Source organism: Cotesia glomerata, unplaced genomic scaffold, assembly GCF_020080835.1.
Source record: "Cotesia glomerata isolate CgM1 unplaced genomic scaffold, MPM_Cglom_v2.3 scaffold_95, whole genome shotgun sequence".
In the NCBI taxonomy this organism is placed as follows: Eukaryota; Metazoa; Arthropoda; class Insecta; order Hymenoptera; family Braconidae; genus Cotesia; species Cotesia glomerata.
The window spans coordinates 2,028-24,744 of NW_025404622.1; the positions used below are offsets into that span (position 1 = coordinate 2,028).

Sequence of the window (22,717 nt, forward strand, 5' to 3'; positions counted from 1 at the left end):
TTTCAGCAAAACAGTAAGTTTTATCATAAAATTAATTCAGATAAAAATTGTAGATCAGATAACTATCTATAAAAAATGTTTTAATACTTTTTTTCCTAAGAGCCACCGTTTTGGAGATATAACGATTCAAAAAGTTGAAAGAGTTGTAATCGTCATCATATGCACACGTTTCCACGCCACCTTTGAGGTTGTGCACTTAGCGCGTTTTTTTTAATGTGGTTTCCCCGGTAGGCCTATTCTACTGATCTGTTGTGAATCTGTTTATTTTGAAACTATTGAATAACTATTGTTATTGGCAAGGGTTGAAAGGGAGAGAAGAGGAAGCAGGTTTCTGATGATTTACATTCAGACGGATAAATTTTTCTATTTTTTTTTTTTTAATTTACTCTCCTTTTATCATTTTCAACCCTTGCCAATAACAATAGTTCTTCAATAGTTTCAAAATAAACAGATTCACAACAGATCAGTAGAATAGGCCTACCGGGGAAACCACATTGAAAAAAACCCGCTAAGTGCACAACCTTAAAGGTAGCGTAGAAACGTGTGCATATGATGACGATTACAACTCTTTCAACTTTTTGAATCGTTATATCTCAAAAACGGTGGCTCTTAAGAAAAAAAATATTAAAACATTTTTTATAGATAATTATCTGATCTACAATTTTTATTTGAGCTAATTTTATGATAAAACTTACCGTTTTGCTGAAAATTGCGAAAAACCCGTTATTGTGACCTTTGACCCCGAATAAATTTTTTTGCACGTTTCGGATCGATGAGGACTTTTCACATTTCTTTTATAATAGTGTATTGAACAATCCTACCAATATTCAGCCAAGTCGGAATTTTTGTAACATTGGATGTCTAAATTGACCGTACTATAATCTATGTGAAGCTGTGGGCAGCGTTTCATTTTTGATTTGACTATGAAAATTCTTATTTACTAACTCACATAATTCTATGCTTTAAATTTAGATATCTATTATTGTTTATTTTCTTTCATAGGAAAGACAATCACGGTCGTGGAATTGTTTCAACAAATAAGGTATGATTTTTAATCAATCATTCATTCATTTTTTTCTTTTCTTACTGAACTAATACATATATTTTTATTGCTCGAAGATTTTAATATTATGATATGACAATACCGAATGATTATACTTGACTTGCATTACACAATTAATCACTGCATATTTCTTCATTACTTCATAAATTTTCATAATTTAAGAAATGAAGAAGATATGCTGCAATATTAACAAAATTCTACTCATAAGATAAAACTATTTTTTACTCTACCGTGATACGTTCAAATGTTAATAATGTTCTAACTGTCAGAACTGTCGTAGGAGTAAGTCGCATGAGGAAACGAATACAAAATTTAGCAAAACAGCTTATGCCTCAGGCAATTCCTGCAACATTCCACTAATTTTAAATATAAAGTGCTTTTAATTTTGCCTGTAAGTTATTCCGCCCTACAGTTATTTGGAGCTCGTCTAGCTGTCTCATAGAACTTACTTACGCTTTTGAGCTGTTTAAACGCGAAAGTTTTGTTTGTATTTGGTAAAATGCTTTTTTGACAATATTGGACCTGCAATAACTTCCGGTCGAATCAACCGATTTGGATGTGCTTGGCAGAAATTAGCACAGTTGAGAAAACCAATTTAAATTCACGAAAAGGAATTCTTATAAAGAATCAAAAAATTTCCTTAACAATCACATTCTTGAAATTTTTTTAAAAATAAATATCCCTTCAGAAAAATATCTGATTTCGGTAAACTTGGCTGTATTTGACGCAGTTTTTGGCACACCTATAGTTAACTTGATTCATCAACAATTGCCCGAGAAGAAATTTTGAAGCTATAAAACAATCACTTTCCGTAGCTTTATGTCGCAGACAACTTTCTAACGAATTCTAACAAATAAACCTTGTTAAATTAATCGTGTTTGAGATTGAGCGCTTTAAACTGTTGTAACGTTAGTAACAATTGAACTCATCACTGTTGAGTAAGATGACCTGCTTTTTACATAAATCGAAGAACATTTGAAACTTATAATATTCTGATTTTCATGTAATCTAAATTCATAAGGGTAGTACTGATTAGAGTTTTTGTTGTGGCATCTCTTTTTATTATTTCTATCTGTTGATTGTGTTCAGTCTTTATGAAGTTTTAACGGATTTTATTTCAGGCAAAATAACATACCTTTCTATGGCAAGGTCACAACATTGCGCAAATTATTGGGCGATATTGGGTTTCGTCATATAAAGAGAAACAATAATCGCTACTTGGTAGAACAACCGCACATAATTGCTGCTAGGATGGAGTATCTTGGGCGGTACAAAGATTTCTTGGAACAAAAAAAGCGCTTCATTTTCCAAGATGAGACATGGATATTTCGCAACGGTACTGGAAAAACCTACGAGTGGCAGGATTCCAGTACCCGAAGCGTCTCTGTGAAAAAAGCCTCAACCGGACCGAGATACATTGTTTGTCACGCAGGAGGAAGAGGTGGTTTTGTTGATGGTGCTTCTTTGGTAGTAAATACTCAGAAGAAACCGAAAGATTACGATGATTACCACGGGGACATGAATGCAGAAATGTTTAAGAAGTGGTTGACAGAGAAATTACTACCGAATTTAGAAGAGCCATCTGTGATTGTCATGGACAATGCTTCTTATCACTCCACACAGGTAATGTATTTCACATACACATATTAAACACAGATAGAAAAGTTTATTTGACTCAAAAAAAAAAATCTGAAGCAAAGAACACCATTTTCAACAAATTTCGTTTCTTAAGGTCGAGAAAAAATATTCTTGAGCCAAATAATTTGTGTTGAGCCAACAATTTTTTTTCTTGACTCAAGAAAATCATTTTCTTCAAAATGTTGACTCTTGGTTCACGTTTTCTTCTCTTGAATCAAGTTAAATTTTTTATCAGTGTAATCTTTTATTTTCCTGAAAGTTTAGGCTTCGGAAATCCCTAAGCATTGATACGGTGCTTTAATACTGAACAGATGCTAAAATCAACGTGATCTCAATCACAATGGATTTATATGTTCACTATGATATGCAGTACAACTTTGCAATTGAATGCAATTTTGCAACATCCATCAAAAATAGTCTATGGAATGGTGAGAATAATGTAATATATACAGTTTGTATTTTTGTTTAGTCATTGGGAATGTTGGTGCACGAGGAAATCCGTTTTTCATACACACTCATTATTGTATTCTGGACTTTTAAAGTTGTTGGGTTAAGCAATTCATGTTATCAAAATTATGAAAATTTTTTTCTCGATCTATAAATATAATACATCAATATCTTACCACCAAAATTTCAGATCAATCAACCATACCATTTCTGAGTAATTTATTTTTGATATTGCTTCTTTAATACGTAAAGATATAGAGAGCCGTTTAAGTTATTATGAAATCTAGTTGCATCACTCGTGTGGAAAGATTTCATGCTAACTTCATCGGCTCTCCATACTTTCACATGTACCAATAGCAATTTCAAAAATTAATTACTCAGAAATGGTGCAGCGAATCGATCTGAAACTTTCGTGGTGAGCTATTGATATATTTATCTTATGATGAAAAAATTTTTACAATTTTGGTAACATAAATTGCGCGACTCAACTACTTTATGTTGACATCTTTCATATTTTTGTGTTTTTGAACACTTCAATACAAAAATCATCAATATTTTTTATTAAACCTTACGGAATTATAACGGTTATCATTTAACAACTAATTAACTAATTAATAACAACTTTGTTCGTGACTTTTCTTACACGAATGTAAAGTGTACTGAATTATTGTCTTTATTTTGTTTATTGTTTGTTTTCTTGTTTGAAGCTTATGCAAATATTAAAGTTATTAACTGAGTTTGCTTTTTTAGTCGGAAAAACAACCAACAACCAAGTGGAACAAAAAACAGCTCGCTGATTGGTTGACGGAAAATAATATTCCTCACGATCCTTCATTATCAAGAGATGATCTATATGCACTGTGTAAGAGTTTTAAAAAACAAGTAAGCCATGAGATTAATACTTTGATTCAAGAAAGTGGACATGAGGTTCTGAAAACACCTCCATATTGCTATTTCTATAACCCAATAGAGTTAGTTTGGGGCCAGTGTAAACGATATTACGATGCGCATTTTGCACCTGAATGCGATTACAGTGAGCAAAAAGCAATGGAAGTGTGGGAAGAAGCTTTATCCCAAGTGACACCTGAGCGGTGGAATCGGTGCGTCGATCATACAGAGAGGAAAGTGTTTGAAGACTATAAGCGCTTCATTGATGAAAAGTTTTGTATAGAAATTGGAGACAATCCTGGTTTGGCCAACAACAGTGACAGTGATTATGATGATGATGATGATGATGATGATTTCCTCACTGTTAGCGATGCATCTGAGATTGGTATGGATGTTTGCAGTGATAAAAGTCATTTAGATGGTGCCCGAAAACATCTTTTGAGTGTCATCGAAGAAATACAGGTAATGAAGTTTCTTTAATATTTATTTCTAAAAAATTGGTACAGTAGTTGACTCTACATGCCATTTTTGAAATTTTTTGAGCTCTTCTAACTCCACGATAGGATTGTTATACGCTTTTGAGCTCTTTGTGCAAAAAAGTCTTGTTTGTATTTATTTAATTTAGTACGGTATAGAGAACGAGAGAGAGAGAGGAAGAGAGTGAGCTTTTTGATATTTTCAGGAGAAAATTCTATCTGATGACAAATTGAAAAATTATTTTAAGAAAATCAACAACCTCAAGAATTATTTGACCGATTTTTAGGAAATTATACTTAGAATCGAAGCCGTACTTCTGACTGTAACCGTTTGCTACTAGTCGTGCCTTATATTTCACATTTTCACCGTTATCGTCATATTTGATGATGATGATGAGAATAAGATTACAATGCGAGCATTTTTGGATTGTCCAAACTTTTTAATTTTTAGAGCCGTTATAAGCTCTAGAATTTTTTGTGTAAGACATGGAGTTCATCCAATAGAATTTTTGTCGTACAGGCCTTATTATATAAAATATCACGGTTGATCATTTTTTGTTCTGGTTTTTAATCACAATACATAATTTTTTTCGTCCTAGGCGGACGTATAGGGGTTTGTACGCGCAGACGACACTCAATCTGTCAACAATGCACGTACGCACCAGTATCTACTGAGCTGTATAGAACTTTATACAGTCGAGGACAATATCACACACGCGTCACCAATCTCTATACAGCCGAATAGCTTACGTTTCAACTGTCATTTTAAATTTAAAAGCGTACCTTTGACTCGCTTCGAGACTTTCATGTATTTTTATTTAGAGGATTAGAGAATTATCGCGTCGTACGCTATTTATTCATAAATTGAGTATTCCCTGCACGTAAAAACCCGCATACGTCTGCCATAGGACGAAAAAATTTTTAAGCACCATGGGCAAGCCACGCGCAAATACGGTCTCTGCGATAATTATTTGCAACAGGGATATAAAGCCTCGGGCATCAGCCTTATACTATACCTACTGAAAATATTTATCACCTCGACCGTATTGACGCGTGGCTCACCCAAGGTACATAAATAACTAATAGCGTCACAACTATAAAAATATACTTCTCTGACCTTTGTTTGTAATTATTCAAACTATACATTAGTTGAAGTAACTATTGTATGGACTATATTGTAATAAATATCAACAGATTCGATAGAATCTGGCGCCAAGTTCCGTTCTCAAGCCAGACTACCGAGTGTGTATATACCGTAAGCAGAACGGTTTTTTGAGGTTACAAATTTTTTTTCAAATTTAATTTGATTTTTTTTTTATATGATATTTTAGAATAGTAGTTCATGCTTTTTATTACGCGTATCACTTGATTATTATCAATTATCTTTATAATTTTTATTTAAAATTATTAAAAATAATCAGTACAAACTATAGCGACCCAGATTTTTAGATTTTAACTTTTTTCTTATGTAAAAAGCGGACGGCCAGAGACTAAATAATATAAGGATGCATGCTAATCTTATAATTGATGGGAAACTACAGTGAAAAAAAGATATTTGACAGCTTGCAATTACACACGACAGGCGGCGCAAGAATAACTTTTACATGAACTATAGCTTAAAGGGGATAGTTTGCCACCGGAAATGTATTAAATTAAAATTGTCATTTTTTATTATAATTACAAAAAAAAACTGAAATCCAAACAAAAACAGTTTCACTGTAAAAAAATCGCGCCAAGTCCACGTTCATAAGACTATTAAGAAAAAAAAATTTTATTTCTTTACAAAAAGATATAAAATAAAAAATTAAAAAATCCAAGTAACCGATATGGTTGTATATGATTTTCGTAAATTAAAAAAATTTTTTTGTAAATTTAAAAATTAAAAGAAACAATTTTGGAACGTACTTGGTGTGCGTTATTGTGTACTTCAATTTTTTTTAAGTGTCCTAGTAGATACATTTTAGGAATTTCATAAAAAGTGAAATATTTTGTAACTACGCACACTAAATACGTTCCAAAATTGTTTCTTTTAATTTTTAAATTTACAAAAAAATTTTTTTTAATTTACGAAAATCATATACAACCATATCGGTTACTTGGATTTTTTAATTTTTTATTTTATATCTTTTTGTAAAGAAATAAAATTTTTTTTTCTTAATAGTCTTATGAACGTGGACTTGGCGCGATTTTTTTACAGTGAAACTGTTTTTGTTCGGATTTTTCTGTTATTTTGTTAATCTAAAAATTAGTTAACTGAAAGATCGTTACGGGCGGTGTGTCAGGTAACTTAACTGGAACAGCCCTTGGTACGTAACCAATACATTCGGGTTTCATTCCCGATCTGGGTTGTTCGAATTAATGTTTCTATTTTCTGAGTTAAAATAATCCAGATTACTATTAAGCCCATGTTTAACTAACCATAGTTTAAGTAGCTATGTTTTGAAGTTCAATGTAACAAATAACTTTAGGTATAAGAATTTCAATTAAATAATGTCGATGTTATTTAACTATTTTAGACGGCTATAATTTTCTCTCGATGTAAAAAATAAAACACCTTGTTTGTAGGCTATTGACAGTGACGATGATGACATGAAAAATATCGACTCTTCTAACGTTGGGATTATTTATGATTCTGACCGAGGTATGCTCGATGCAGATTTTGGTACTTCACGAGATCAAGAAATATTTAATTTAGAAGAATTAAATAATTCAGAAATGCCATTGATTTTCGATGAATTGCCCAATGATATATCCTTACAAGAGGAAGTCATTGCATGTTACGAAGAATTGGCAGATATGATCGAGGATAATGACATTAGTCTTAGTGAAGAAATAGTTGAAAACGGAAATGCTTCACCGGAAGCAATAATGGAAAATCCATCGAATCAACTCATCCAAGCTCAATTGGAAGCCGCTGTGAAATCAATTCATACTTTTCCAGAGTCCTCTGTCAAGAGTCATATTATAGAGGAAAAAAAAAAAGTTTTTGAGAATTTTTTTACAAAATTTTCTAACTATGAACGTGAAGATGAGGATAAAACTGACGATAAAATGATAACAATCGATTCGTTATTGGAATTGTACAAGGTAAATAAAACCGGTTCACAAAAAGAAATTGATCTGTACCTTTGTCTAGACCCACCTAGGGTTGTTCGTTCCGATGCATTGAACCTAAATTTTAGGGCCGTTCGGTACGTGAAGCGTCAAAATTTTTAGTATATTACAAAAAGCCACCAAAAATGGCTAAAAATCGTGAAAATTGTAGTTATAACGAATATATTTCTTGTGTATTGGCATTAGTTGAATTCAAATCTCAAGTTAATTTGGCTTGTAGATCCTCCAAAATTGGAGTAACTTGCAAAAAATGGTGAAATTTCCAAAAAATAATAATTATGTGATTAAAAAAATTCGAAAAACGGTTGACCCTAAAGACCATTCTTGCAACTTCCCGCCAATTCTATACTTATGCGCTCAAAATTGCACTTTTTACGATGTTTAGCTTACGATTTTAGCTCTTCGAACTCAAAAATATACTTTTCGTGTGATTTTGAGCTCTCCGAGCTCATTCGGGGAAGCTTCCTAAGACCTCAAAACGTCGAGATCTGATGAAAACTCGATTTTCGAAAAACGGGGTAAGACCAATAACTTCCCGATATTTGAAAATTTTCAATCTTCTTAACGAAAAGTTAAAAATTTTTGTAAACCAAAATGTATAACATTGATTTATAAATACTTTCGACTTAACTTTTGGCGTGAAAAAATAATTTACATGTACTTTTCATTGATTGAATTTTAAATTAGATGATTAATGACAACTATTATTTTTTATCTACAACCACAAAATTTGGACGCTGTACCGACCGACGGACCTCCCATTCGGATTTAACGCATCGAAATACACAACCTTAAATAGATCTGGTTAAAGGTACAGAGCACGTTTTTTGTAAACCGGTGTAATTGTTATAATAAGACCGAAAAAGTGCTCCAGACTTATAAATAAGTTTTTTAAATTTTTATTGCCTCGTTGATTTGCAAAAATCTAAATTCAATTAATTTTTTCTTCTCCGGGTGTAAAGCGTCAACTTTAGCCCCGCTGCGCTAAACGAAGTTGACGCTTTCTGCCTTCGTCGAGGAAAAAAATAATATACACTACTCGAGAAGTAAATAAAAAAGCCTTAGATCACATGTTTGTTGACCTCGGCTTCGCCTTGGCCAATATTGCATGTGATCTGAGACCTTTCTTGTTTTACTTCCCTAGAGGTGTAATATACTATTACATTTGAAAAAGTTTGATATATATTTGATGGATTAAGAACTCTTAAGATGAAGAAAAGTGATTTGAAATCATTATTTCAACACTAAATATACGCAAAATATGTGCATAGTATTAAAATCGAATACTTCCATAGCATATTACACTACAAGGGCAGAAAATTGAGATTCCTGCACTGCGCGCCGAGGCGAAGCCTCGGGCATCATGGCGCGCAGTTCAGGGCTCTCTAATTTCTGACCTTGTAGTGTATACTAGTTTTTTTGCTATGCGGTCGAAAGTACGCAAAAAATTGCGTTGAAAAAAAATTGATGCCTGCTTCCAACATTTACGGCACGAGCGAAGCAAGTGCTGCTGGTCGGGGGGCAGGCATAAAATACACCTGTCAATAAAGATATTAATATATAATCTATCATATTACTACTTTCTTTTGAGAAAAGATCTTAATTTAATTAAATAAATTCAAAGTTATAAGTATATTGTAAATTAAGTCTGATTTTTAGAATAAAAAAAAAAAAAAAAAACAGAAAAATCAAATAATGGTAAAATGCATGGAAAAAAAATTAAGAAAAATCATTTCTCTTCGTCAGGGTCTAACGAATGAATAGTGGAAGAGCAAACTGATGTGAAATTACTCAATAAAACTCTATAAGTTTTTTTCGTTTGCTCATCCTGTATTTCATGTCAAAAAAAAAAAAAAATGTATGTATTTAAAAATAATCAAAATTCAATTGATTTCAATTAGGTGGAACTAGGATTGGACGACCGAAACTTGTTTTCAAGTAATGTTGGTATGACTATAACGGTTAAGGACATAAAAAGGCTTATCCCACCAAATGAATTGAATGATGAAGTAAGTTATTATTTTTATTCCGAAATTTCTAAAGTTCAACTTTTTATGAATCGTGTCAAATTTTTTCGTTCATCTATCGCATGTTGCATTACAGCTTTATATTTTACCTCTCTAGAGAAATCTCTCTCTACTTGCCCCTTCTATAATTAACCTCTCACTACATTTGACCACATTTTCTCTCTTCATTGAACTCTCGTACACAGCTCTTACGCACTGAGAGAACATTTTATTTGCATCAAATGAGACTCGTTGCTTTTAAGGAAATCTCTTATTTCAACACCACCAACTCGTACTTATTCGACCCAATTAAATTAATTTATTTCAGACAAAGATATGGTTTATTCAGTGTAGTAATTGCACATTGATTATTAATCACGAGTATTTCAGAGCACTGAGTTATTGAATATTATTTAATGATTGTACAAGCAGTAAATATAGTTACGCTGTAATTTTATTAAAAACATTTTAACGTATGTGTGAGTAAGAGAGTGAGTGGAAGTAAGACTGTCTGAGGTATGATGTGTAGAGATGGGAGTAAAAAGAGACCGAGCAGCCCAAGTAATTATAAAGGATAGTTTAAGTTAATATAAGACCATCCGGACTGAGGAGTGGACGTGCTCATTCTTTGTCAAACAAAAGCCACCGATACTACATCAAACAAATCTGTCCTGCTCTTTAATTCCATTTAATAATATAATAATTAAAAATTTATATTCCACATAATCAAAAAGGATTTTTATAGATTATATGCTTACCTTGGTAGACTAGGCGATGATATCAGCTAAGCAAAGTATGACCAGAGCGTAAAAGTCTGAATTTTTGAGTGATGGACACAAAATGTCGATGATTTCTAGAATATTATTTAGCTCTAAGTAATTACTTGTGATTGCTGAGCACTGATGAATATGATTGGTACGATAATAATGTAGAACACACTGGCACAGAGAAACTATGCGGTGTCAAGCACAAGGTTAGAGTGCACATGATCAGTGAATACACACTGAGTTTACAAAAGAGAGTAATTTAACTGTACCTGAGTTGCCGAATGTATGAACGATGAGTAAAAATTAATGAGAAAACGAGTACCTTTCTATAGTAAAATTTTAAAATTTAATGTTGCCAACATTAATATTTGCTAAATGAAGTAGTAAATTCTAACCGCAACGATATAGAAAGTAAACTATAATTATTGACTAGTATTTATTACTGTTTGAAAGTATAATTTTTAACAAGTGACAGTCTGATATTCGTTATAGTAAACGCCAAGGGAGATAACACCACTCGCGGGAAAATTAAAAAAAAAAAACGAATAATAAAAGTATAAAAGTCTTCATGAAAAAGTTAACAAATCGTAATCTAAACATTCAATCTAAATTATTTGTGCATGATATGAGCGCTTAAGGCATGCTCATTTGGATTTTCCAAACTTTTTATGATTTTACTTCGAAATAAACAAAATTACAGTAATTTAATATTTTTGATATAAATTTCAAAAAAACAATTATTTATGTAGTATTATACTTATGAAACATTATTATGTTCATTCCAAAAAAAAAACTCGATTTTTATTTGTCATTATATTTTTTCAACGGTATCTTTAGTTGGTATACGCTCCTACGGCTTTTTTAGTGCGATTTCAAAGAACTTAGGCACATCATTTACACGGAAAGTAACTTCCCTGATAGCCACGTTACCTATAACTTACTGTCAATCAACGTCCGCAATTTGAAGCAAACTTGACGGAAAGAGTTGGCAAAGCGAGCGATTACCTATTAGTTACCTATAACTTACTCTGCAAATAGACGTCAAAACTTGCTGTACAAGTATTTCTGTCAAATTGTAGTAAAGTTGAAAGGAAATTTAACTACAAGTTTGATTGTTAACTTGTATTCAAGTTGCGGCCGTAGATTTCCGTCAATTTGCTTACAACTGTTGTTGAGTGAAGAATACCGCCAACTTGATGTATAAATGAACCGTAACTGCTGGAAGTCAACACTTACTGAGAAAGCGCTGTCTATCAGGGTTTTTTTTTTAATTTTCGTTAAATTCACTGTAATCGTAGGACATAATGCACCCTTTTTAATTTTTAGCAATTTTTAAATAAAAATTTCAAAAAATAGTATATTACACACCGAGGGAAGTAAAGTAAGAAATGTCTCAGATCACATGTAATTGTTGGCCGAGGCGAAGCCGAGGTCAACAAACATGTGATCTGAGGCTTTCTTATTTACTTCCCGAGGAGTGTATGCTATTTTTTTGCTCGACGAAGGCAGAAAGTGGCAATTTCGTTTAGCGCAGCGGGCTGAAATTTGACGCTTTCCCCCCGTCGAGCAAAAAATTCATTAACTTAATGGAAAACTCAATAAAATTTTCTGCCCTCCGGCCAGAAAGTGGCAACTTTCTGGCCGCTGCGCTAAACAAAGTTGCCACATTCCGGCTACGTCGAGCAGAAAAATAGTATATATATATATATATATATATATATATATATATATATATATACATATATATATATATATATATATATATATATATATTAGGGTGGGTCAAAAAAATCGATTATTTTTTTTTTAACTTCTAATATTGAAAATTTGGTTCTCAGGCACCTCTAGAAAATGTAATGTGGAAAGAAATTAAAAAAAAAAAATTTTTTTTTATAAATTTTTTAAACTTTGATCTCGGATATCTTTGAAATGGTTAATGTAATCGCTTACACATATCAGATCTTTTTTGTAGATCATTCAATTTTCTACAAAAATATGTATAAAAATTTGATGATAAAATTGATCAATAGTGAGATATGATCTTTTTTATAAGAGACTAACAAAACATATAAAACTGTGATGAGGATAAGCTTCCTATCAATATTAAGAGCTTAAATTTGGTGAGCATTTTCTAGAGGTGCCTGAGAACCAAATTTTCAATATTAGAAGTTAAAAAAAAATAATCGATTTTTTTGACCCACCCTAATATATATATATATATATATATATATATATATATATATATATATATATATATATATATATATATATATATATATATATATAATTAATAATGAATCATTTATAAATGTAATAAAAAAATGTTGTTAATTACAAATCGATCATGTATACGATATTCATTACTTGTAGTTATTACAAACTCTGTTCTTCAAGTAAGTCTAGTAGGTAAACAGATAATGAGTTTGTCTTCCAAGCGTCAGGTCCGAGGTTCGATTCCTGCCCACGCCGGATTTTTCTTATTTCTATGGAAATAATTATATACAATTATGTGTAATTTTATACAATTTTATTCAATTATATATAATTTCTATCCAATTTTAGCGGGCCATTTTTTTATATAATTATATATCACTAGGCCCGAAACGGTAAAGCGTAAAATTCTGTTCGTTCGATCTCTTGAAGGTAACTGAAACATTTCGTTTGAAACTCCGTCAAGGTCATCACAGAGGTGATAGCTGGGGGTAATGAATTCCAGAAATTCGTACCCAAAACTTGGAACACCTGTTTATAAATTGAGGTGCGTGGTATGAGCGTGTCAGTTCGGTTGTTGTTTCGATGCCTTGCAATATTATGATTTAGACTTAGATTCTCACCAAGCAATGCTTTCTTATTGAGCATTTGGATCCCATAGTATACACAGCCGACTAGATAATACTATCGATTCAGTGGTGAGAGCCAGCCAAATTCTAGACAAGGACCATTAATATGTTCACCACGAGATTCACGCAGCACAAATCTTGCACAGTTGTTCAGCGCTACAAGCAGTTTCTGCTGAAGTCTTGAACTCATGGTGGTGAGCGCAATTGCACAATAGTCAAAGAAAATAGGTAAAACCAGGCTAATAATAATTATAATAATAGTTACAAGATGGCTTTAGTTATTAATTCAATAATTTCACACACTCACACAATACAATTTCATCCTTAATATTTCTGAAATGACCATTATAACACATTCTAAACTTCCATTTTAATATTCCCAAATGACCATTTTAATATTCCAAAACAGCCATTATAATAATTCCAAAAATACCATGTTAACAATTCTAAAATTAAAATTCATCGTATGAAATTTCTTCATTATTCATCTTATGAAATTTCTTCATTATTCATCTTATGAAATGAGAGTAAAATGAAAAAGGTAATACACCACCATTCAATTTTGTATCCAAGAGAAAACTGATACCTGATCAATAATATTTAGCACCTGCTTTGTTAAGAATCCCAGTCCTTGCCCTGATCTTCCAACAATAATTTCCTCACGTGCTCGGTCTTCACTGGTTTCGTAACTCTCGTACAATCAGTAAATATTCCTTTTTTTTCCTTAAGTAATAACTACTAGTTTGTCCGGTAGTTCAACTCCTTGTAACATGCGGTCGCTCTCCATTCTCACTCGTAGACTCATGCCCAAAATCACCACTTACACATCACTGAGGCCTAGAAATCAAGGCGTGCTAGCGCTGCGCCGATAATTTATTCACACTGGGAAAATATAACGAATAAAAATTTACTCTGTTACATTTTTTAGATGATGAAACTCATACAATTATTTTATTAGTTTAAGATATGAAAATAAGTTGAGTCTATTTTGCTGTTAGTAGAGGCCTGATAATTTATGATCAATTTTTTTTTGACAATGTAAGAACCATTCTAGTAAAATAGAGTACATTAGTACATAAAAGATAATTTTTACAAGCTATTTATTTATATTTGATTTTCATTTAGGTCATTAATCTATACTTTAGAGTAATGTCGAATCGATCACTTGTGGATACCTTTGCGTTCGACACTCACTTCTATCCACAGTTGAACAAAGGTTTCGAGCATGCTCAGAAGTGGACAAGAAAAGTAAAAATTTCGTTTACTTCTTTTTTTAATTACATGAATTTAACGCAAAAAATTTTTAAAGTAAAATAAAAAATTTAATATTGTAGGTTGACATTTTGACAAAAAATTTGATATTCATTCCAATACATTTGGGGCATCATTGGACGTTATGTGTCGTCGATGTTACCAACTCAAGTCTTTGGTACTATGATAGTCTCGGTGGGAAAAACGAAAAGAGTTTACACGTAAGTAAATGGATATTCGGAACAAATGTACGAAGATTAATTTATTTTGTTCTAAACATTTCATCATAATTAATTTTTTTAGATCATTGAACAATTTTTAATAGCAGTGGAAAAAAAAAATTTTCAAAGAGAACATTCTGCAGCACAACCAAGGAAGTGGGCTAAAAATCCCGCAAAGGTATATATTTTATCTTTGTTGTTTTATTGAATACTAGCTGTTACTCGCCCGCCCCGCTAGACGTTTTATAGAATTGCATTTTTAGATCTAGACTTGAAATTTAATTAGAGTATTGTTTTGACTTGTACAGATTCCCAATTCTATGAAATTGGCATGCACCTTATATTCATATAATTCTTCTAGCTAATATTCATTGTAACTTTCAATGTGCAATCATTATAATATTCCCGTGTCTTTCTTACGAACATAAATAATAATTGCTATGAAAAAAAAATTAGGAAAACGGTTGACCCTTAAGACCATCCCTGCAACTTCCCGTTCATTTCATACTTGAGCGCACAAAACTACATTTATTACGTTTTTAAGCTCTTCGAGCTCAAAAATCTGCTAGACGTTAAATAAAACACTATCTTTCAAATTTTTAAACCGCAATAACTTTTGAATGAATGAACCGATTTTCACGTGGTTGGTGGCATTCAACGCAGATTTTCAAGCCTCGTGAAGAACCTTGAAATTTAAATAGATCGAAATTTTTTTCAAATTCCGAAAACTGATCCGCTATTAACATAAAAAAATCACGTCGATTAAAAAATTTATTTTAACTAAATGACGATCGAATAGAATAAATTTGATTACAATAAAAATTCATTATTTCTAAGTCAAAAAAATATTGTTCCGGATAAGTAATCACCAACATATCATATGCTAAAAATTTCTCCGAAACACGCTGCATCTTATGGTATAAGTATTATTCTGATCGGTTCAGTAGTCATCGCAATATAATCGAATAAAAAAACCGACTCTTCATTTATTAGTATAGATCTCTGAATGGTGAATTTACTCATTATCATTAAGACATTATTTGTTAATACGATTACTTTAATGTGATTATTATAACCCGATTAATATCTTAAATAAGTCGAAAAAACTTCCATTTTGTCCCTCAATAACTGCACACTAAATAATTTTCTAGATCTAGCAAGTCAAAATGAGAAAAGTTAAAGAACCCAATAATTTTCAAGGTACGATCAAAGCATTATCAACAAAAAAATATTATTGAACTCCGTAATAAATCGTTTTAAAAATGTAGAAAGTTATTGAAGTATTTATCTATAGTCTTCTTACTCAGAAACCGCTTCATATTACAAATATTTCCATTCGGACCCTAATCACCAAGTAAAAATCATAATGAAATGTAAAACTATAAAATATTTATACATTTATATTATTAAATTGTGTACATCATTAAAATGAATTTTTCAGAATATCCCGTTGCAAAACAATAGTTACGACTGTGGCGTTTTTGTTTGTTTTTATGCTGAACAATTATCAATGCTAAAAAAAATTGAAAAAGTAAACACTGTAAACATGAACGGATTTCGGACACAGATGCTCCGGAATATTTTAGAGAGCCATGAACAATTATCAACATTGGAAAATGCGCAAAATGGACAAATTTCTAAGGAAATAACTGTAAGTATTGGTTGTAATCAGATATTTCTTTTTTGTTCCTCAGAAGCTTAGAATATTTCAATTAATTTAAAAAAATAATTTTTTCCTATGTTCATTCAGTAAAAATCACCTTTTTCAGTACAATTATTTCAATTTTGTAACAATTCAGATATTTTTCTACACAGAAAAATGTTTAAAACGGAGCCAAACTTTGTTTTGTATAAATATATTTCATATAAATGTAAATATCGTTCTTATGATCCGACTTTGGAAAAATGTTGGCATTTTCTGACTCAGGTTGTCAAGCTGAATCAGAAATCACCCAACGATCAAAATTTTACAAGAAAAGTCCAGAATAAAATAAAAAAATGAAGTTAAGAACAAGTCAGGAATAATTACTAAATAATTAATTAACAAAACCAGGAATTATTTCGGATTGTTAATTAACTACGTAGGCAGAGTTTGGACTGACTTTACCAGGAATAATTTCGGTTGGTCACTTCATGACTTCGGTGCCATGTAGAACAAAATGTCGTTGATAATCGAGTTGGTCGGATTTATTTAATTAATTGCTTAAAATAAAATCAGTAAAATGTTTTAGAGGAACTTTAGTAAAAATCATTTGAAGTAAAATTTATTAAATTCGGGAAAGTAATTTATAATAAAATTTAATTGTTTAAAATAAAATCACTTGCAATAAATTTAGAATCAGTCAAAATTGCTAGAAAATTGTTCGTGTAAATTTGTTAATTAAAAGTAGAAAATAAAACTTGTAAAAATTCGTCAGAGAAAAAAAAATTACACCAATAACAAATTAAGTTCTTAATTAAATAAATAATTCTTAAATTCTGGGAAAACAATTCGGACTAAAATTATAAACGATCTAATAAAATATTTAATAAATTCTGGTAAAATAAATTAAATAAATTAAAATAACTTAGTAAAATGGATTTATAAAATTCTGTTGAAATAAATTAGACAAAGTAAAATAATTTAACAAAACAATTTATAAAATAAATTAAGTAAATTCAGGAAAAATTAATTTGTAAAATCTAGGAAGTAACCGATCATTGTTGGCAGATTATTAAGACCTCTGTCAATAGATTTTAATCTATTAATTCAAGATACGAAGACCTCTTGTAATTAAATATTTATTGTTGTATTATTAAGACCACGGCAATAAATTAGTTAATGATTTTAATTTGAAATTTGGAATTGGATTAGGATTTATGAAACAAGTTAGGAACTCGGATTTAGCAAATTAATGAATGGAATAAATGGATCTAGGTATTAAATCGGATTTCATTTAATTTTGGGAAATTAATTTTTGTTAAATTGGAAAATAAATATATAAATTTTAATCTGTAAAATCCGAAGAAATATTTAGTGTGTTTGGAAATTTAATTAATAGTGTGGGTGGGTTAGTGTTAAGTATTGTAGTGTTGCCTAGGGATTCATGGTATCCTCCTCTGCTTCCTGGGCACACTTAGAGTCCTTTGCATAGACGCCCGGGTCGGGGGTGCAATAGGCATAAGTATTTTAAATAAATATTGTGGGTGTGTGTGGAATAGAAAATATTATTGCAGTGTAGCCTAGGGATTCATGGTATCCTCCTCTGCTTCCTGGGCGCACTTAGAAGCCGTTGTATAGACGCCGGATTTGGGGTACAACGGTAGTAAGATAGAAACCGCGGTATAGACGCTCCATATGAGGGTACTGTTCGGGAATAGACACTATGATAGAAACCGTGATAGGACGCTCCATTAGAGGATATTATCGGGATTAAGTTGTTTTGATATTTTGTAAGGGGTTTTATTGTGCATTAAGGGTTGGTTAAATAAAATGGATTGTAAAAATGAATTTCTTGTTATAATTTCTGTTTCCTTCCTGACAATCTCTTACGACCCTGAGTGTTCACTCTATGTTCTGGGCCAGTTTCTGGATACTGTGGGAAAAATCCAGTGGCGCCTTAAATAAATTAAGAGGCGACCAAGAGAGCGGTGGATCCCCGTTTCAAACATATCAATAACATTCTCAAAAAATCCTAAAATTCTTAAAAAAATTCTACGCATATTTTAAAATATTTTTCCTACAATTCAGTGAATCTTTTATAATTGCAAATTCATATAACTTACCATAACAGTTGTAATTTCGTAAATCTCTAAGCTTGAAATAGTGAAAAATTCCAAACATAGGTTAATATTAACCGAAGGAAATTGACACTAACTAATACTTAAAAAATATATAAACTAAAAATATAATTTTCTAAAAATAAAGTTAGATTAAGTAATCTCGTAATTTTAATAGATAAAAAGTTATTAGGCGCTGAACCCTCGCAGCTAAGTTGAATTTAACAAAGTATGGCTCTAGAACAATAATAAAATTTCTGTAGATGTAAAATGATTTGTAACAGAACAAAAATTATTTTAGAAAATTAGGAAAGGTATCTACAATTAATTTCTTTTTTTTCCATTCTTTGATACAAAAAAAAATCCATAGAAAAATAGAAATTATCGATTTCATAAAATCGAAAATATTGCAAGTTATTCACTGAAAAAAAAAATTAACTTGATTCAAGAGAAAAATGTTTGAACCAAGAATATAATTTTGAAGAGGGTAATTGTCTTGAATCAAGACGAAAAATTCTTGAATCAAGTAAAATTTCCTTAAATCAATGATATTATGGTTTTCAAAATTATAAACTTGATTCAAGAACTTTTTTTTTTCGGTGTAGGTATTTGTTCACACGTAAAAAAATCTAGATAAATCCATGCCGCGTGAATTTACGGGCCTCTACATTCACACAGCGTGGGTGTAGCAGGATTTTTTTTACATATAAATAAATATGTCCTTCTAAGTTATTTATAGTTGTGTAAATTTTTCAGAACGAAATAGAATTATCAACTCAGCAACAGAATCAACGTTCGACTTCATTGAGTGACGTATACTTGTACCAGTCAGCTCATTATCATCAGGGTAGCCTACATCTATTTCACCACCAACAAGCAGGGTTGCAATGTACTGCAATTGCAACATATGCGATTGCCGCGTTACCAAATCAGCTGTCATCTATTACCATGAAAGATTTGGACGACATACTTATTGGTGGTGATCAATATTACTTACAGTGTAGGGCGGTCGCAAATATGGACATGCTCAATATAGACGAATTATTACCAACATTTTTGGTTAAAAATAAGCTAATAGTAATTCGTGACAAGAAAGATGTGTCCTATGGATCATTACTGGACGAGAATCCATTGACCTGTTTAAATGACAGCATTGTAAAAAAAATAGAGTCCAAACAGCCAACCATTGAAAATGATTGTGGGTATTTGTTTATAACCCAAGGAAAGACCGTTGCGTTTAAACACCTCTATTTGCCGCATTCAGGAGGCCATGAGTTTTTTTTATTTAATTCTCACGCTGTTGATAACAATAACTGCTTACCGGAAGACGACAGTGATGGAAAAGCTCGACTTTTCCGGTGTTGTGGGTCTTTGGCGTTAGCGAAGGCGTTGTTAGCAGGGACAAATTTTAATTGTGACGAGAATTATAATCTTTGGGGACTGTACAAAATAACATTTTTAAGATCTCCAAACTGATCAGAAAAAAAATGCAATCAAATAAAAACGGAAATTTTTATATCATAATTATAAAGATAATTTATGTGATGTTTTTAAAATTTTAATATATTTTTTTATTCATTGAAAATGGAAGTATTAATATTTTTATTAAATTCTGTCATTTGAAACGTACATTTTGATCGTTACTTAATCGATAATTTTCTGTTAATCTGTTTTTTTCCAATCTTCAAATTATATTTTCTCTCTTTTTTATTACATAGTAACCTTACATTCTTTAAAATTTTCTAACACCTTTATATTTTTGAGCTACACCATCAAAGTATTCAAATATTTTCCTATTGCGGTCGCCAGTTTTTCTGATTGATACTTTCTTTAATTTTATCATATTCCGTCATATTAATCTGTTCTGATATTATTCTGATATTATTCTGTTAATTTTTAATTGATATTATGAGTAGCTGTTACCCGTCTACTCTGCTGGGCGCTTTATAGAATTGTATTATAAGATGTACACTTGAAATTTAATTGGAATATTGTATGGACTTGAACAAATTCCAAATTCGTTGAATTACCATTTACCTTTTATTCTTGTGATTATTCTAATTAATATTCAATGTAACTTTCAATGTGCAATCACTATAACATTCTTGTAAATTTCTTACGAAAACAAATAACAATTAACATTAAGAAAAAGTTTAAAAAGAGCATTGAAAATTTGAGTCAAAGTAATTGCAGGTCCCATACGTAAAATTGAAATTTGCCTAGCTTAAGGTGCAAAGAATTTTTCTGTTAATTAAAATTGTCTCAGTGACATCAATTTTTTAGAAAATTAATTGTACATGGTTTTTACGAATTCTATTAAAATAAGTAGCCGAATTTTTTTTCCATATATCAAGTGTTTGGAAAATGCATAAGAAGTCAATTATCGCAAAATTAGTTTTTTAGCAGATATCTTATTAAGATAGAAAAATATTTAAATCGGTTGACCCTGAAGGCCATCCCTAGAATTTCCGGTTTTTACGGAGGTTCTAACAAATTTTATGTCTGGGGAAACTGTATTTCGACGGTACTTTGGTCAAACCTCGTATCTCCTATGTATTTTAAATGAGAGATACGAGGTTTTACCAAAGTACCGTCGATTTGGAGAATATTAATTTTTTGACAAGAAACCGCCACGCACTACCATATGGAGGAGAAATTTCGTAAGATCCTGTTCGAGATGATTTCTACAAAACTTCGAGTCCATCTACTCGGCGAAAGGAATATTTCATTTATTTATTTCTTTATTTACATATTTATACGCCAATTAGCTTTTTACACTTAGGTACTTTAAAACGTTGAGAGAAATAAATATAAAAAAAAAACATTGTAATAGTAGAAAGACCAATATACAAATATTCTTACCAAATTTTAAGTCTCTATCTATGCCTTATGGTTCCAGAGATATGGTGATGATGGATATGATTGATAATACATATGGATTTATAATTTCTTTTAATTTTAAATTATTAATTATATGTAAATAACAAAAAAAAAAAGACAAAAAATAATTTCTTTTTTCATAGGAATAAACAATGTCCATAATTGCGGCTTGAAGGACGTTCATGCGGTACGCTAGAGTCAAATGAGTACTAACTTTTTACGAAATTTATTGGGGTTTTGAGAAAAATCTTGAAGTATATCAATAATGTGTTCAATGTTAAATGAATAATCTTATCATGATTAATAATTTTTTTTTATTTGCCTGTAAATATTTTTAGGCATCTATTTTATAAAATCAATTAATATTCATCAGTTAAAATTAGTCGTTGATTTTACCACTATCTTTATTGTTTATTAGGTTAAAAATATCTATAACTTCTAATCATGTAATCAGCTTTATTCAATTACTTGTTTCCGGTACTGTCAAAAATCGACCGAAATAATTTTAATTGTACCAAGTAAAATACACTAAGTAAGTAATAAATAATTTATTTAAACGTTCGTCAACAATGTCTTTTTGATGCATTTATAAAAACTGCATGAATTAGTTAATTTCTTCAAACATTATTTATTATGATATCTACTTTAGAAATATAAATATTATAATTTTAGAATTGAAAAAACGCTGATCTGCCATGAGGTTGAATGTTAAAAATCTAATTCTTAATTGTTAATAACTTTTTAAAACAATCGATAACGAATTCTTAATTTTTGAGGAAAGATCACAATATGATTAAACTTATCAAAACTAAAAAATATAAATTTATATCTCCTATTAAAATTTAAACTTATAAAAAAAATGAAATTGATTTAATTTAAATTCAATTCTAACGAAATGTTAATGCTTCTTTATTTTTATTTTTATTTTTTATTTTTATTTTATTTTTTCACTTAAAACTAGATTTTTTTTTTATGTAAACCTAGTATATAAAGCCGATTGGCGTTTGAACAAATAAATAAATATCTACTATTAAGTCTAACGCATGAACGTCTTTAAACAATTTAAGAAAGTGAATTCAAATTTTTGCGGTTAAAACGGAAATTATCATTGAGCGCTCTCTGTTGCCGAAAAATATTAAATTAATAGAAATTCAAATCTACCGCGCGCGTAATAATACTAGCTTGGGACTTTTTCCAACTCACACATGCGCAATGTCGTTCGTGTAAGAGTGGGAGAAGCCATTCCGAAAATACCCGAGCTACACTCTCCCGTTGCGACAACTATAATAGTCACTCACCTGAGAATTTTCAATCTTTTATTGATGTCACATTGCAAATAATTAGAAAACTATTATTTTAGCCTTTCC

At 30.8% G+C, this 22,717-nt stretch overlaps 1 protein-coding gene across 2 annotated transcripts; it reads left to right on the top strand.

The window, feature by feature from the left end:
* The first annotated feature begins 660 nt into the window (after positions 1 to 660).
* LOC123274932 lies at positions 661 to 19,973 on the top strand. Of its 2 annotated transcripts, none has more exons than XM_044742742.1 (11): positions 661 to 1,042; positions 2,185 to 2,686; positions 2,966 to 3,129; positions 3,899 to 4,498; positions 7,078 to 7,599; positions 9,528 to 9,635; positions 14,365 to 14,487; positions 14,574 to 14,711; positions 14,794 to 14,889; positions 16,153 to 16,362; positions 19,227 to 19,973. In XM_044742742.1, exons 3-11 carry the CDS (start codon positions 3,052 to 3,054, stop codon positions 19,944 to 19,946), a joined length of 2,595 nt encoding a protein of 864 aa, XP_044598677.1. In that variant the 5' UTR covers positions 661 to 1,042; positions 2,185 to 2,686; positions 2,966 to 3,051; the 3' UTR covers positions 19,947 to 19,973. The 2 variants fall into 2 exon arrangements, with proteins under 2 accessions (XP_044598677.1, XP_044598678.1); XM_044742743.1 differs by having other exon boundaries at positions 3,013 to 3,129.
* Positions 19,974 to 22,717: the final 2,744 nt, after the last annotated feature.